The 13,285-nt window shown below is 40.2% G+C and overlaps 1 protein-coding gene across 1 annotated transcript in view; it reads right to left on the bottom strand.

The window, feature by feature from the left end:
- The window catches only part of bahd1 (bromo adjacent homology domain containing 1), a 94,253-nt gene that overhangs the window by 20,015 nt on the left and 60,953 nt on the right, over positions 1 to 13,285 (bottom strand). Inside the window, exon 2 of the mRNA XM_088354544.1 lies at positions 2,934 to 4,568. Coding sequence (XP_088210670.1) covers positions 2,934 to 4,452 — 1,519 coding nt within the window. The 5' untranslated portion in view covers positions 4,453 to 4,568. The remainder of the gene's footprint in view (positions 1 to 2,933; positions 4,569 to 13,285) is intronic.

Genomic DNA, 13,285 nt, shown 5'->3' with positions numbered 1-13,285 from the left:
CCCCGAAATTTGGAGGAATCAATCTATATGATAAAAAATGAACAATGAAATGAAATGAACTATCTTCTAACAAAAAAATGGCTCCAATACTGTATATTATGTAGTTTACTAAACAGGAATGTTTCCTTTAAGCTTCAACAGGTCTGAGCAATCGCATAGTTTGTGAGAATCGCATGGAACAATGGTGGGCAACATCAGTCCTGCGTATGGCTACCAAACATGTCCAAAACCTGAGATCAAATCAAGTTACATTTTGCCTGGTTTCCGGCAATGGTTATTATTATTATTATTTTTTGCTCATAAATGAATTGGTTAATATACTGTTGGAAAGGTTGCCTGGCCCACAACCATGTTGTTTTTACAACAACTTTTATATGAGAGTTCCATTTTTAAAAATTATCTAGTGTTACAAAATTACATTTTGTGGATTGATATAGGTCGTTGCACAATACAAAACTGTATTTAATCACTTTTTTTGTGTGGAAGTAATGTATGCAAAAAGATTGACTTGATATATTTGCAAACAAAATTAATGTAACACCAGATAGTTCAGCAACCTTTAACCCAAGAATCTTTCATGTAAATGTTAACAGACTCCTGTGATAACACAACAGAAGCAAAAATGTTAAATCGTTTTAAAATCATGTTCAAGCAGAAACATGTTTAACACACTGCCCAAAGTTACATACAAGGTGCAACAACTTGTTTAACTATGGGGACGATCTCCTCCATTACCCCGGTCTCTACCTCTCCAGTCACCCGAGTTCCACGCTCCTTCCTTCAGCTCACATACGCGCTTACTTTCGTTTACTCAATTTCGTGTTGATATCGACTTCAAAATATTGCGTTTAAAGCACACGTTATTGCCCACATGCACTGTAATACTGGCCGAAAATTTTCTACGGAACACATTTTGCAATTCCGAGCCCTGATTATTATGCACTGGATAGATTTTCTTGCGGACTGAGGTCTGGCCATTTGCGCACACATGCAGTTAAGAGGGAACATTGATAAACAGCCATTGCAGAGTTGAGTTTTGGTTTTGTTAGATTGTTCGAGGCACTCTCAAACAATCAAGAAGGCGCACACCGCTCGAGCAAAGTAATTAGGATGAAGAAAAACAACAAAGCGGAGAATAACTGGAGTTGTTCACAATTTCGAACACTTTAACACAGTCAGCACTGTAGAGGATTAGCTAAACTCAAGTTAGACTCCCACCCACACACATTCTCTTGTATTTATTTTCTTGCAGACTTATCTATTTTTCTCCCACTAAAGACAACTTACTTAAAAATGCCTATACTCTTTTAGGACCATAATGTGCAACCCAATACTATTGGAATCTATTGAATCAAGCAGCCCATTTCCATTTATATTGCTGCAAAATAGGAAGATTCCCCCAATTCAATATTTAATGTCATATTACTGTGTCTTAGTTGCATTTCCGAGTAGCCAATATGACTCAGATGTTTGGTGTAGCAGGCGTAAATGACAATGCGGGAACTAGGTGTAGCGCCAATGACCTCATCACTGTGTGCTATGAGCTTTTTCTTTATGTGCTTTTGTGATGGCCAAGAGAAAAATATGATGAGGACCTGGAAGCGAAAACAAAGGTGCAGAGGCACACTTGTTTCTATTTTGTCAGCCTCTGACCTAGCATCGAAAGGTCCAAAATCAGCATCAACCACAGGGGTTGGTTTAACACCAGAGACTCTGTGTCCGAAATAAATTGTTGCTGCCGCCACGCATCCGATTATGTTAATGAGACAAGCCACAACTGCTGTGTGCAACCTTTCATTCACTGTGCTGCTCGTCCTCACTTAATTCGCAGATGTGTCGCCTAGCATTCAAATCCCAGCTTCAGTTTTGTCCTTGTTGAATTTATTTACTGGGAATGCATTGTTAAAATATATTATTTTTTACTGGCTGTAACGTCCTCAGGAAGCTGTGAGCAGCTTGAAGTCAATGTGACTAACGACCAAAGTACAAGTCGGAATTCCCCCGAATCGTTACAGTGAGTAAGCAAACGCTGTTTCTCAGTTCTTCAATTCAAATCGCCAGTTGTTTACTGAAAAACAGACCTTTGTAATATTTTTCTAGCTGTATATAGTGTCACACAATATGGTGCAAAACTCTGTGCTAATAGAAAACTAGTCATTGCAAACAAGGAAGTATTTATGAAGAGTTAAAGTTAGGCAAAACTCATCTTAAAATGTGTTCTTGTGTCACTAGCATTCCAATTAATTTAACTATGTGTTTTTCTTGTTATGAAATTTGCACATTTTATTTTTACTTTACGGACAGCATCTTGCATGGAGCTACGTGTGTATTTTTTGTATCAGATTAATTTGAAAGAAAAATAAAACATAGACAGCAATGTTCACTGATTTACACTCAAAATGGGTATGTGCATTTTTATGACACTATTCAAAACATAAATTTAGATTTTTAAGTCCAAGGCTCCGACCGAACCATGAGGAAAAACAAAGCTATCTCTAAAGGAATTTGAGCCGGGCCTGAAATGTCTCACAACCATATTTTTTGGCTAGGGGAGATAAATTCTCTGTCATACCATTCAGAAAATACAGTAAATTGAGCAGTTTAATTCATTCTGAATTCACAAAATTCATGGGTCTTTACAACCTTAAAATGTAATTCACTGGATGATCAGATCTATGCATGGACGAGCAGCAAATGCTTCAAGAGGGACATCCCTAACTACACATCCCTTCACGCATGATTTTAATGTTACCCAATGCTACAACAATGCCAACCAACATTCTGAGTAGAGGTGCACCAAAATGAAAACTTGTGGCAATAGACAAAAAAAAAACATGAGAAAACTTTAAGCTCGGACACAAATCTTTGGTCAGTTTTGGCCTTAAAAGTATGGGTTTCAAATTCTAGTAATTATTAGAGATGTATGCACCCACCTCTGTTGATGCCACGGGCACATTTGTTGCATCCCCCTCTGGCAATGGTTGGAATCACACTGCTGTAGGTGGAATAGCTGTTGATCCTGCAGGGCTCTCCGTAACACGCTTCCACGGAGGTGCAGCAGTAGACTGGATGGGTAATCCCTGAGGGCTTTGGCCCAGGGCTGGGCAGCAGTTTGGGTCTTTTGTTGCTCTTTGGACACAACGCTAGAGGTGAAATGGGGGTTGGCGAGGTGTCACGGTGGCTGAAGTGGACGCAGTAGCTGGGGAAGCAGCTAATGGTTATGGCTGCCGGGTGGTGGAGGTGGTGATGATGATGATGGTGGTGATGGTGGTGGAACACCTCGGGAAGGGAGCCTTCCTCATCGGGGTCCTTGACAGCCTTGTCCTTAAGGAAGAGGGCTAGTCGGTGACAGTACTCCACACATCTCTCCTGGCTACAGCAGTAGCAGGTGGACACGTCAGTATCTTCCTGTTCCTCTTTGATTGTTTTTAAGGAGAATCCCAGTGCCGATCCACAATGGAGTGGAGTTTTTAAACAATCCTGTCCGCCGGATTTCCACTCGGAATCCGAAGCCTCCGTTTTACAGAGACTACAGAATCCCTGGACCGGAGAACCCGGATCCTCTTTACCCTGTTTAATGTGCTTTAGCTGCTCATTGTGTTTTGGATTCTTTGTTCTTTTGGTCTGCGGTGTTGCTTCACTTAAAGGCTTACCGCTAATCTCAACCTGAGTTAAAGCCTTGGCTTTACTTTCGCTGACAGACTTGGACTCCTGCCTCTTTTGCCGTTTGCTTCCGTAGAGGGAACCGGTGAGCTTGAGCAGAGTAGCCGCAGTGAGGCCCGCCTGACGCCGAGGGGTCGGCGCAAACAGAGTCAACCAGTCGACGGGCGGCGCCTCCGCCGTGGAACGCTTCTGTTTTTTACGACTTTCCTTCGGCTCTGTTTTCCCTCCCTGAAGAATCTTTTTCGCTTTATGAGGTCTGCTTTCACCTTTGCAAGGCGCTTCGTTCGTGGACGGCTCTTTCTTAATGAGACTGGTTGCCAAGGGATCGGGCCTGTAGAGCAGGAGGCTGTTGACGGCTTCTGCGTTGAGCGAAGCCATTCTTCTCCGTCGAGGCTCAGGAACAAGAGTGGGCCACGTCAGTAAGTTGTCAGAGTTGCTAGTTTTTGGTTCCAGTGTAGATTTCTTTGACTTTTTATGAGAGTTGTGACATTTGGTCTTGCTTTGAGAAGAGAGTGGTTTCTTACTGGAATCAACACTTGGTCGCTTGCAGGCTTTCTGTAAATCTTTGTGCTGACCAAAAACTCCTTTCTCCTCCAAACGAGTGAGGACAACACAACAGTCCAGCACGTCTTGAACCTTACTTTTACACATCCTCTTCTGAAATTTATGTACGTCTTTCTTATTCTGCATCTTTTCTTTCAGTTCTTTTGTTCCTTCTTCGCCTTTTTTCAACCCGCCTCCTTCGTCTCTGCCTCGTTGGCCATCTTTTTGTGGCTGGTGTTTCACCATGTTCTCGTCCCGGAGCGGCGAGCCCGCCCCTGGTCTTCATCAACGGGATTCTGAGACAGTTGCTAGGGCTCAGAGTGGGCCGTCAGTACGAATCATCGTGGATCGTTAACCGGGGCCTGGGGAGAGACAGAAGGAGTCACTTACAGATTATTCTGTGACATGAACCTAACAGGCATTCATGATTTAACCTAATCTGCGGCCGGTTTCAAGATATCCCTTGAGGGGCACAAGCCCCTTTGGCTTTAAATATAAATGCAGTGTGCACATAGTATGATTATTCCATTAGGGTATAGATTATTGCCTGCGGCCGTAGCACTCCTCTTATTCATAAGCCACGACTGCGCTAGTTAATGTGCAAATTTGTCCACATGATATGATGACATAGCTGCCAAAAGCTGTTGCCTCTTTATCAGCATTTCCTGCTCAGATGGATGACTCAAGTAGCCCACCAGGAACACAATTCACTCACCCAGCGCAGCGACATACGTCAATGCTGCCTTATGATTTCTTCAATCTGACGGATGCTTTTAGAGATCCGTTTGGATCCGCGCTTCAATGCCACGCTGATTTAATTGACGTCACGATGTGCTCAGCCTGCAGCGGAATGACTTAAGTGGCTTCCCAAAGACCGGTTCATTGAATATATCATTTTAAAATAAGACTTTCTTAGAACTGACAAGGCCGAGGAGTCCATTCTGTACGTCAACATTCTGCATGGTCAACTCGGGCCATGCTTCACTATGAGATAAAGGATTTTCTCCTGAGCAACTGTCTAAGGATTTATGAACTAATCCAAAATTCCCTCTTCACATGAATCATGATCTTCCATTAAAGCATCTCCAGAAACTTTGTGACTGCAGAATGCACAAAAAAATAACATAAAACAGTGAATCAAAGCAATAAGTAAAAGCCACGGCAAGAAATAAGAGATGCAGCTGCACTCTTTGAGCTGGAGTTAGGACGAGTGATGGGGGATGGTAGTGTCCTTACTCAAGGGCACTTCAATTGTGGCTACAAAACAAACCAGAATCTCTTAAAAAATGAGTTATCTTTCTGATTTACATTTTTCTCAGAAGGGACTTAAAAACACTTGAGCTTGAGTCTTTATTATCTCTTCCGCTTCAATAAAAATATTCATTTGTATTAAATTAATTTCACAAGGCAGTTTTAACACATGTAAAAATAATTTCTAAAAGAGGATGATAAAAGTATGGAAATATCCCTCAAATCTTAAGTGGCCGCCAACTGTTTTGAATCATGTAAAAGGCTGAGATTACCCTTATTGTCGCGCGACTCTGTGAAGCGTGAAATGCAATTCATCAGAGAGAAATGTAATTTGAAGATAACAAGAGGACACGGGGAGACTCACGTCATGCTTGTGTGTCTGGATATCAAATCAAGGAGCTTTTGAATAGTGTAAGCATACAAAGTGAAAGGCCAGGTTCTCACTGACCAGCAACAAGTTATCATCTTAGACGACAATGCTCTGACAGAAAACCCCTTAGTCAACAAGTGTCGTGCAAACCATAGCTGGGGGCCAATTATTGACTGAAATCACGTATTAGCGGGACACAGCATACATACAAAAAGGATATTTACCCTGGTCCTAATCACTATTCAAAAATAAGTGTGGGAGACTTCATTCATGTCAAGTCATGTTTATTTGTATTGCCCTTAATCACAAGGAGGCTCAAAGGGCTGCACAGACCACAAATGGTTGCAAACCACAGACTATTATTATACCATTCCCTGATCTAAAACCTACATGAGGGCAAGGAAAAACTCAAAAACCTCAACACGAAATTAAGAAACCTTGAGAAGGGACCGTAAATGAGGTAATCCCCCTTCCAGGATGATCAGGCTGTAACGGATGTTGCAACAACAAATAATACACAGATATTATTAAAATATTATAGGTCAATCATAAGCTATAGAATAGAAATGTGTTTTAAACCTAGACTTAAACAGGTCCACTGAGATTGCATATCGAATCTCAGTGGGCAGAGCATTACACAACATCGAGGCTCGAATGGAGAATAAATGTTTCTACGACTGCAAATAAACTTATGTCAAAAACAATAATAATGAGGTAAGAAAAATAATAATATCCTCAATATATAAATCCCTCCACATCCCTTGTGTCAAATATCACAGTCAAAAATAAAAGCTTTTCAAGTGTTTTTTTCTGTCAAATGTCCTTAAGGTCAACCAGTTCAGGCTGTCTCCTGCCCACTGCCCGAAGACAGCTGGGATGGGCTCCAACACAACCCTGGGGACCTACTGAAGATAAGCAATGCAGATAATGGATGGATGTAGTTACGACACAGTATGTGAAAAATGCAATTTTTAACATGATGTAAAAAGTGAAAAGAAACAAACGAATAAAAAAAGAAATTACCATGTATGAATAAATATGTTATTGGTGGAACAAGATTTGAAAATTATATTTTAGTTTATGTCCAATAAAGTAAGTTTATTGTTCTTATGTTTTTATGTTCTTATGTTTTATTAGTTTCGATTTTATGCGCCTTATAGTCCGATGCGCCTTATATACGGAAAAATATTTCACAAAAGACCATTTGTAAGGTGCGTCTTATGGTCCAGAAAATATGGTATATATATATATATATATATATATATAAAAATATATATATATATATATATATATATATATTTTTTTTTTTTTTAATATTACTGCTTTTCTTAACTGAAAGTAAAATTACTTTTACAATCCGATTAGAATGTTGTTGCATACCAACTCGTCACACATGCAGGCACGGAAAGAAATGTTAGAATGTCAGAGTAAAACGTCACATAAATGGTGACTGTAAGACTGTGCGGATGGGGGGCTGGGTTGACATTCCATCCCTCCAACCACTAGTTGCGATTTCTGCCTGTAACAGGATTCAAACTGTGACCCAGAGCTCTTGCAGTACGAGAGAAACTTATTTCACATCTGCCGTCTGCATGCAAGTCCAAACGCTCTGCGGAGCCGCAGAAACAATAGTAAACACGCTATTATTTCTTGATTAAAATGTCAAATTAAAGTTATTTACTTGGATTTATGAACACACTTGATTTATTTCCTTCATAAAACAAAAACTCCAGTCAGCCGGCTCAAACATGCGGGTGCATAAATCCCGAGCGGCTTGAAATTCCTCCTGTTTGAAATGATAAAATGCCGAGACCTGACTGAAATCAAGAGTATGCATCAAAGCACTTCAACCAAGCAGAATGGGCTCTCCTCATTATTAATGAGAAATGGAACACTAAATTTGTCAAGCACGGTTCGAAATTTAAGCAGGCTTAAAACCACCGTAGCAAGAAACACAATAAATGCATGTCGTACACATTAGCAGTACTTGCCACAAATTCCAACAGTTCCTTGCCTCCGCTAGGCATCCTCCCTGACCTGCTTTCTTCTCTACTGTTCATAAAATTGTCAATTTACTGTTGTGACACATTTATTCCACTTGTTGACCATGTTCTAATTTGAGCTATTACACTGCTTCAGTCTCATTTGAGTAGATTTAAAATAAAAATCCACTTTACTTGGTTTTTAAGTGAGTCCAAGTCTTATTCCTGAAATAGGACAGTTAACGCCCTGTTGTGTACATCAGGCAAGGGAAACATCTCACAGTAATTGGGGTTGGCAAAATTTAGAAACTCAGGTTTTAGATCTTTCGATACCACCCTAATGGTTTTTTATATGCAGTATCCTGTAATCCCTACAGACAAATTAAAAAATGTTTCACCTAAGTATGAAATGTTTTGACATGATTTATCTGGTCCTCATCAGACTTCACACATCACTGTCCAAAATCGCAACAGCCTGACATTTTAAAAGAGAGTTTGACTTTTTAGTTTTTCTCCAGTGATTTAAGATCTCATATCCGTATTGTCAAACGTCCGGCTTATCTCTCAGGAGTCGGATGAAGGTTTACACTGAATAAACACGGCGACCGGATGATGAAGGTGCTGTAACTTAAAATTAGTTTTACCTGGTTATTTCAGTATGAGAAATTATTTTCCCCCCATTTTCCACTTATTGAAACATAAATATTTTGTTTGTTTGTTTGTACATGATTCAAATTGAATCGTTTCTTCCGGCGCCGTCACGAATGGCAGCCACTCCAGCAGCTCCCGTGTTATTTTCGATTGTTCTGTTATTTTCGATAGTTCTCGATTGTTTGTTCTCAGCTCAGGGATGCTGCTGGAAATGTGAATTTCCCTTCGGGGATGAACAAAGTATCTATCTATCTATCTATCTATCTAACCGAGTCAGATCAGGAGGCTGGTATCTACAGTATGTAGTGGGTACACCCCTGACATTTTTTAAGATATTTCGTCATAGTGTTTGGTAGAACAACACTCAAGAAATATCGCTTTGACACAATGAAAGGTAGTCTGTGTAAGGCTAATTAAGCAGTGTAAATGTATTCTAATCCTCAAAAAACTAAAAATACAGCCTTCAAAGACTTAACCCCTTTGCAACAAATGTGAGTGAACCTAAAAGGGAAAGTTCCAGAAGAGTATGGTTCGTGTACTTCCAGGCTGACCCCCCACCTGTTCAATCTCTGCAGCAATGCCGACAGCACTCCTGCCCCAATATTTCGTAGATAGTGTTTGAATGTGACGCTGTGCACTTTCACTCAACTTCTTTGGTCATCCAACACAAACCCTGTTGTGAGTGCATCCTGATGTTCTAAAACGCTGGAGGATCTTATCCACTGTACTGCAGCTCAACTCCAGGGTGTTAGCAATTATCTTGTAGCCTTAGGCAGTCTTATGTAATGCCACAATTCATTTTTATGGTCCCCAAAGAGTTCCTTGCCATGGTGTGCCATGTTGGGAGTTTCAGTGACCAGTATGACATAGTGTACTTCAAATTGAACACACCAGCTCCCTATTTATACATGAGCCCTAGAAAGAGTAACAAGTCACCAGGTATTTTGGAGGGAAAATGACAAGCACTGCTTTGTATGGAGATATAGGGGTGTACTCACATTTGTTGCCAGGGGTTTAGTTATTAATGGCTATATTTTTTTTTTCAAGGGGGAAAAATTACTCTGCTATATAAGTTTTACACGGACTACATTTCATTGTGTCTGAGCGATATTTCTTCAGTGATGTTCCATTAAATATTATAATTAAATCTGCAGAACTGTGAGGGGGTGTACTCACTTTTGTGACATACTGTACGGAAACCAGTATTACCCGTTTAATGAGGAGGAGCAAATCCCTGCCCAAATAAAACGGCCTGGAGAGGAACAAACTGTACTTGTACCCCTACGCCCTGGCGGTTAAGGGATCTGTGAACCGTGAACCGTTATTAGTGCAACTCATATTGTCCTATAACAAGTGGTATTTTTTTCTCAACAACATTTAACATTTTTATAAGTAGGTTTGCAAGAGCAAAGAATTTCCTGCATGATCTTTAACTTTTTTTCTAGATAAGTACTAGACAGAAGTTACAGTTTTCAAATGGTCAGGTTTTTTTGGGTACCCATAGCAGCAAGATGGCGAACAATTAGGTCATCTTCTCTAGGTGCTGCTTATGTTATGTAATGATGTAAAATAAAAAATTCTCATTAAATGCGTATTTTAATATACATATATTCCATGTATTTTTACTCATTACGTAATTCAATAATATATATATATTTTTTTTTAATGAATGGCATTTTTACCATTAGGAGGCACTGACTAATACATGCTGTCCCTTTAAGTGCAGCCCTAGCAGACTATGGATTCTTTATTACTGATAGATTGATTTTAATATGAATTCTTAATTGTTTTTAATTTTAGATCTTATTTTGTAAGGTCAATCAAAAAAAAAAAAACAACGCTATTTGACAACAGTGGAATGTTTTTATCAAAATCCGATTTGGCCCTATACCCAGCGGCCCCCAAGTAAATTCAGTTTGAGACCCCTGGCGTAAAGACTTCGGTATATCTAGCCGAGAATGGAACCTGGGACATATGGCCAAAATTGCCCAAAGAACTACAGTATATCTTAAAAAAACTACATTTACACAATTTCCTGATGAGAATTCATAATTTCTAGCTATAACTTGTTTTTCCTGAGGGCCATAACCACCCTAAACAAGTGTGCAAAACTGTGAAAAATTGGTATCTTGCCAGGTGCATTGACAAATATGTACTCATCTTTTTTAAGTTTTTTTTTTTTGCTCCAAAGTGTTATTGCACTTCTTTATTTTGAATTACTAATCCAACTTAAACCAGTCCCAAAGCAGTGGTTGGTTGGTCCCTTAACCACACAGGTTGTAGGGGCACCACTTCTTGTGGTGTGTCTTGGGCAAGTACAGTCTGGTGGCGCCCATCCCTCTCCAGGCCAACATATGTTTCCACATGGGTATCGAACCAGGGATCTTTCGCGTTCTGGGCGAATGTGCTAACTACTGCAATACCATGTAAATATTTTTGCCTATTTATATTGACATTCTTGTATCTTATTTGTCCCTTTTAAGTTTATTGTATGTTGACCCAGCAGTCGATGTAAACAACCGTCACTACGTTTTTCTCAATGACGATAAGGACAATTCAAATTCAAACTGGCTTAAATACGACAACTAATATATTACTGATTCTTATTTGATAGTCAGAACAAGCTTTGAAAAACGACATTAGAGATAAGATCTTGGGCCCCGTCCCAAACCCTACGCAAACCCGGGCTTAAAATGTCATTCATTAAGTTGTGCTGGTCGGGCTTCTCTCTCACCCTTTTTTTCTTTTTTTTTCTCTTTCGTGGATGATCTACACAGCATGCACTTACTTTTGCTCAAGTAATTATTTAGATAAAATGCTTACCAAACTATCAGTTTACCCCTAAATCACTAAATCCAAAGAAATTGTCATCCTCTGAGTTGGGATACAAGAATGAGTAGAATGTGTTGCTTCGTCCTTCCACCTCCCTCTTGACAGACGTCCTTTCTGCTTCTTGCCAATAGCTTACAAGCTTTAAAAACTTTCTTTCTGCTTTTTGGCCAAATCTTTCACAATTTGCAGATTGTAATCTGCAGAATAAGATTTTCTTTTCGGTGCCACTTTGTCCATTTTAACTTTCGTTCGCCGCACGCCGTCAAAATGCGCACAGATTATTTAGGCGCTGCACTTGCAGTCCACACTCCATTTGAGGGACTCTGTCCCATATAAACCCCAAACTGCGTAGTTCAGCCAAAAAGCACAGTTCGGCGCTAAAGTTTACACTTTGGCGGAAAATTAAAGCTTCAGGTTTATTTCAGGCTCGCTTATCAAATCAAGTTAATCCGTTGGGTTCGGGTTTGTATAGCCGCGACTCGGGTCGGGTCGGGCTGAATTTTTTAGGCCTGATCTTATCTCTAACCTAAATTAAACCCTCAATTTTACCATTTAGCAAATTGTCAAAATGATCATTTTTAAAATGACAAATAAATCAAATTAATTTGCTTAATTTCCCAGTCCTAGTGAGAGTTCCTCTTTGTGGTAAAAGACAAGGTGCGCAGTGTCCTGACTACTCTGTATATTATAGCTTCATCAACAAGCCATCCATAATAATGGGGGGAGCACTTAGCCTTTTGGCCACGGTCAGCAAAATGGGAGTACAAGGGGTCCCCCGGTTTACAGCATGCAATGAACAAGTTGAAGCAGCATTAATGATAATGTCATCACACCTGGCGCAAGAAGCTACGCTCAGTTACGATCGTCCCCCTACCATTTTATATTCAATTGTTTTGTTTTCGTAGTTAACAAGCGTTTCAATGATGCCTTTCTGAATTGAAAATGTGGAGAAAGTAAGTAAAAGTAGCTAAAGTGAGTTATGGGTGAAGTTCACGTCAGCTATGATTGGAAGGTTTGGGCCGAGCTGCAGGGGGGAGAAAAATAACATCGGCCCTTTAAATCGTAACACCTGTCAGAAGAATCCCTGCGGGGATTCTGGGATTGCTTCAGAGTGCTGAAAATAAAAAAATCCATGGGTAAAGCACCAAAGCAACAAGGAACCTGCTATGCATGTGTCTATTTACAATCGTACCGCTTAATGCAAGCACCTCTAAACAGGAGAATTTAGATACACAAGTACACAAGATAAACAAAAATCTTGCTTGCTATCCGAAGGAGACTCCAGTTCACGAGCTGTCCCAGAGGCTACCACTAAAGACCACTAGAGTCCGCTCATGAGAGGAGATTAGCGAGATTGGCTACGTGGGAGGAAGTTCCTGCTTTCGTAGAAAAAAAAGAAAAAACATTTAAAACAGTTCATGCGACAGCGCTCCTTAGAGGTGCAGTCCAAAACATTTCTATGAAAATGAGCTACTTGCTAATGCCATCTTCTGGCATAAATCGTTGCAGCCTTTGTCAAACTGCTTGGGTGGCCCGAGCAAGTATGAGTATTGCTTAGACACACTCGAATAAACTCTCGTTTTTTTCATCTTTTTCTAGGTTCGGGTTGGCGTTTGGACTGTAAAAGAAAACCGCGAGCACAAGCATGAAATTACTCCGCCCGTACCTCCTTCCCTCCCCCGTTTGCTACTCCTTAATAAGTTGCGAGTCTTGAGCAGCTCTGATAAAAGTAAGATACAAGCAGATATGCATGGAGGTAAAAAATATACAGACGCTCCCCTTTTTTTGACCATTCGACTTACGAAAAACGGTAGATACGATCATTTTTTTCGGGATGTCGAAAAAATATCCGGGTATCACTGTGAGTTAGATTTTGTATTGTGTGCACCTTTGTTCGAGTACAGGACATTACTGTAGTACTTCTTTATGCTGCGTGGCGCTGAGAGAGGTCACCCAGCATCCACCCGGAATAAGAAATCCGGCTTCTACTTCC

This window comes from Urocampus carinirostris, chromosome 15 (genome assembly GCF_059441175.1).
Source record: "Urocampus carinirostris isolate Australia breed hairy pipefish chromosome 15, RoL_Ucar_1.0, whole genome shotgun sequence".
Lineage (NCBI taxonomy): Eukaryota > Metazoa > Chordata > Actinopteri > Syngnathiformes > Syngnathidae > Urocampus > Urocampus carinirostris.
This window is presented reverse-complemented; position numbering and strand designations above follow the sequence as displayed.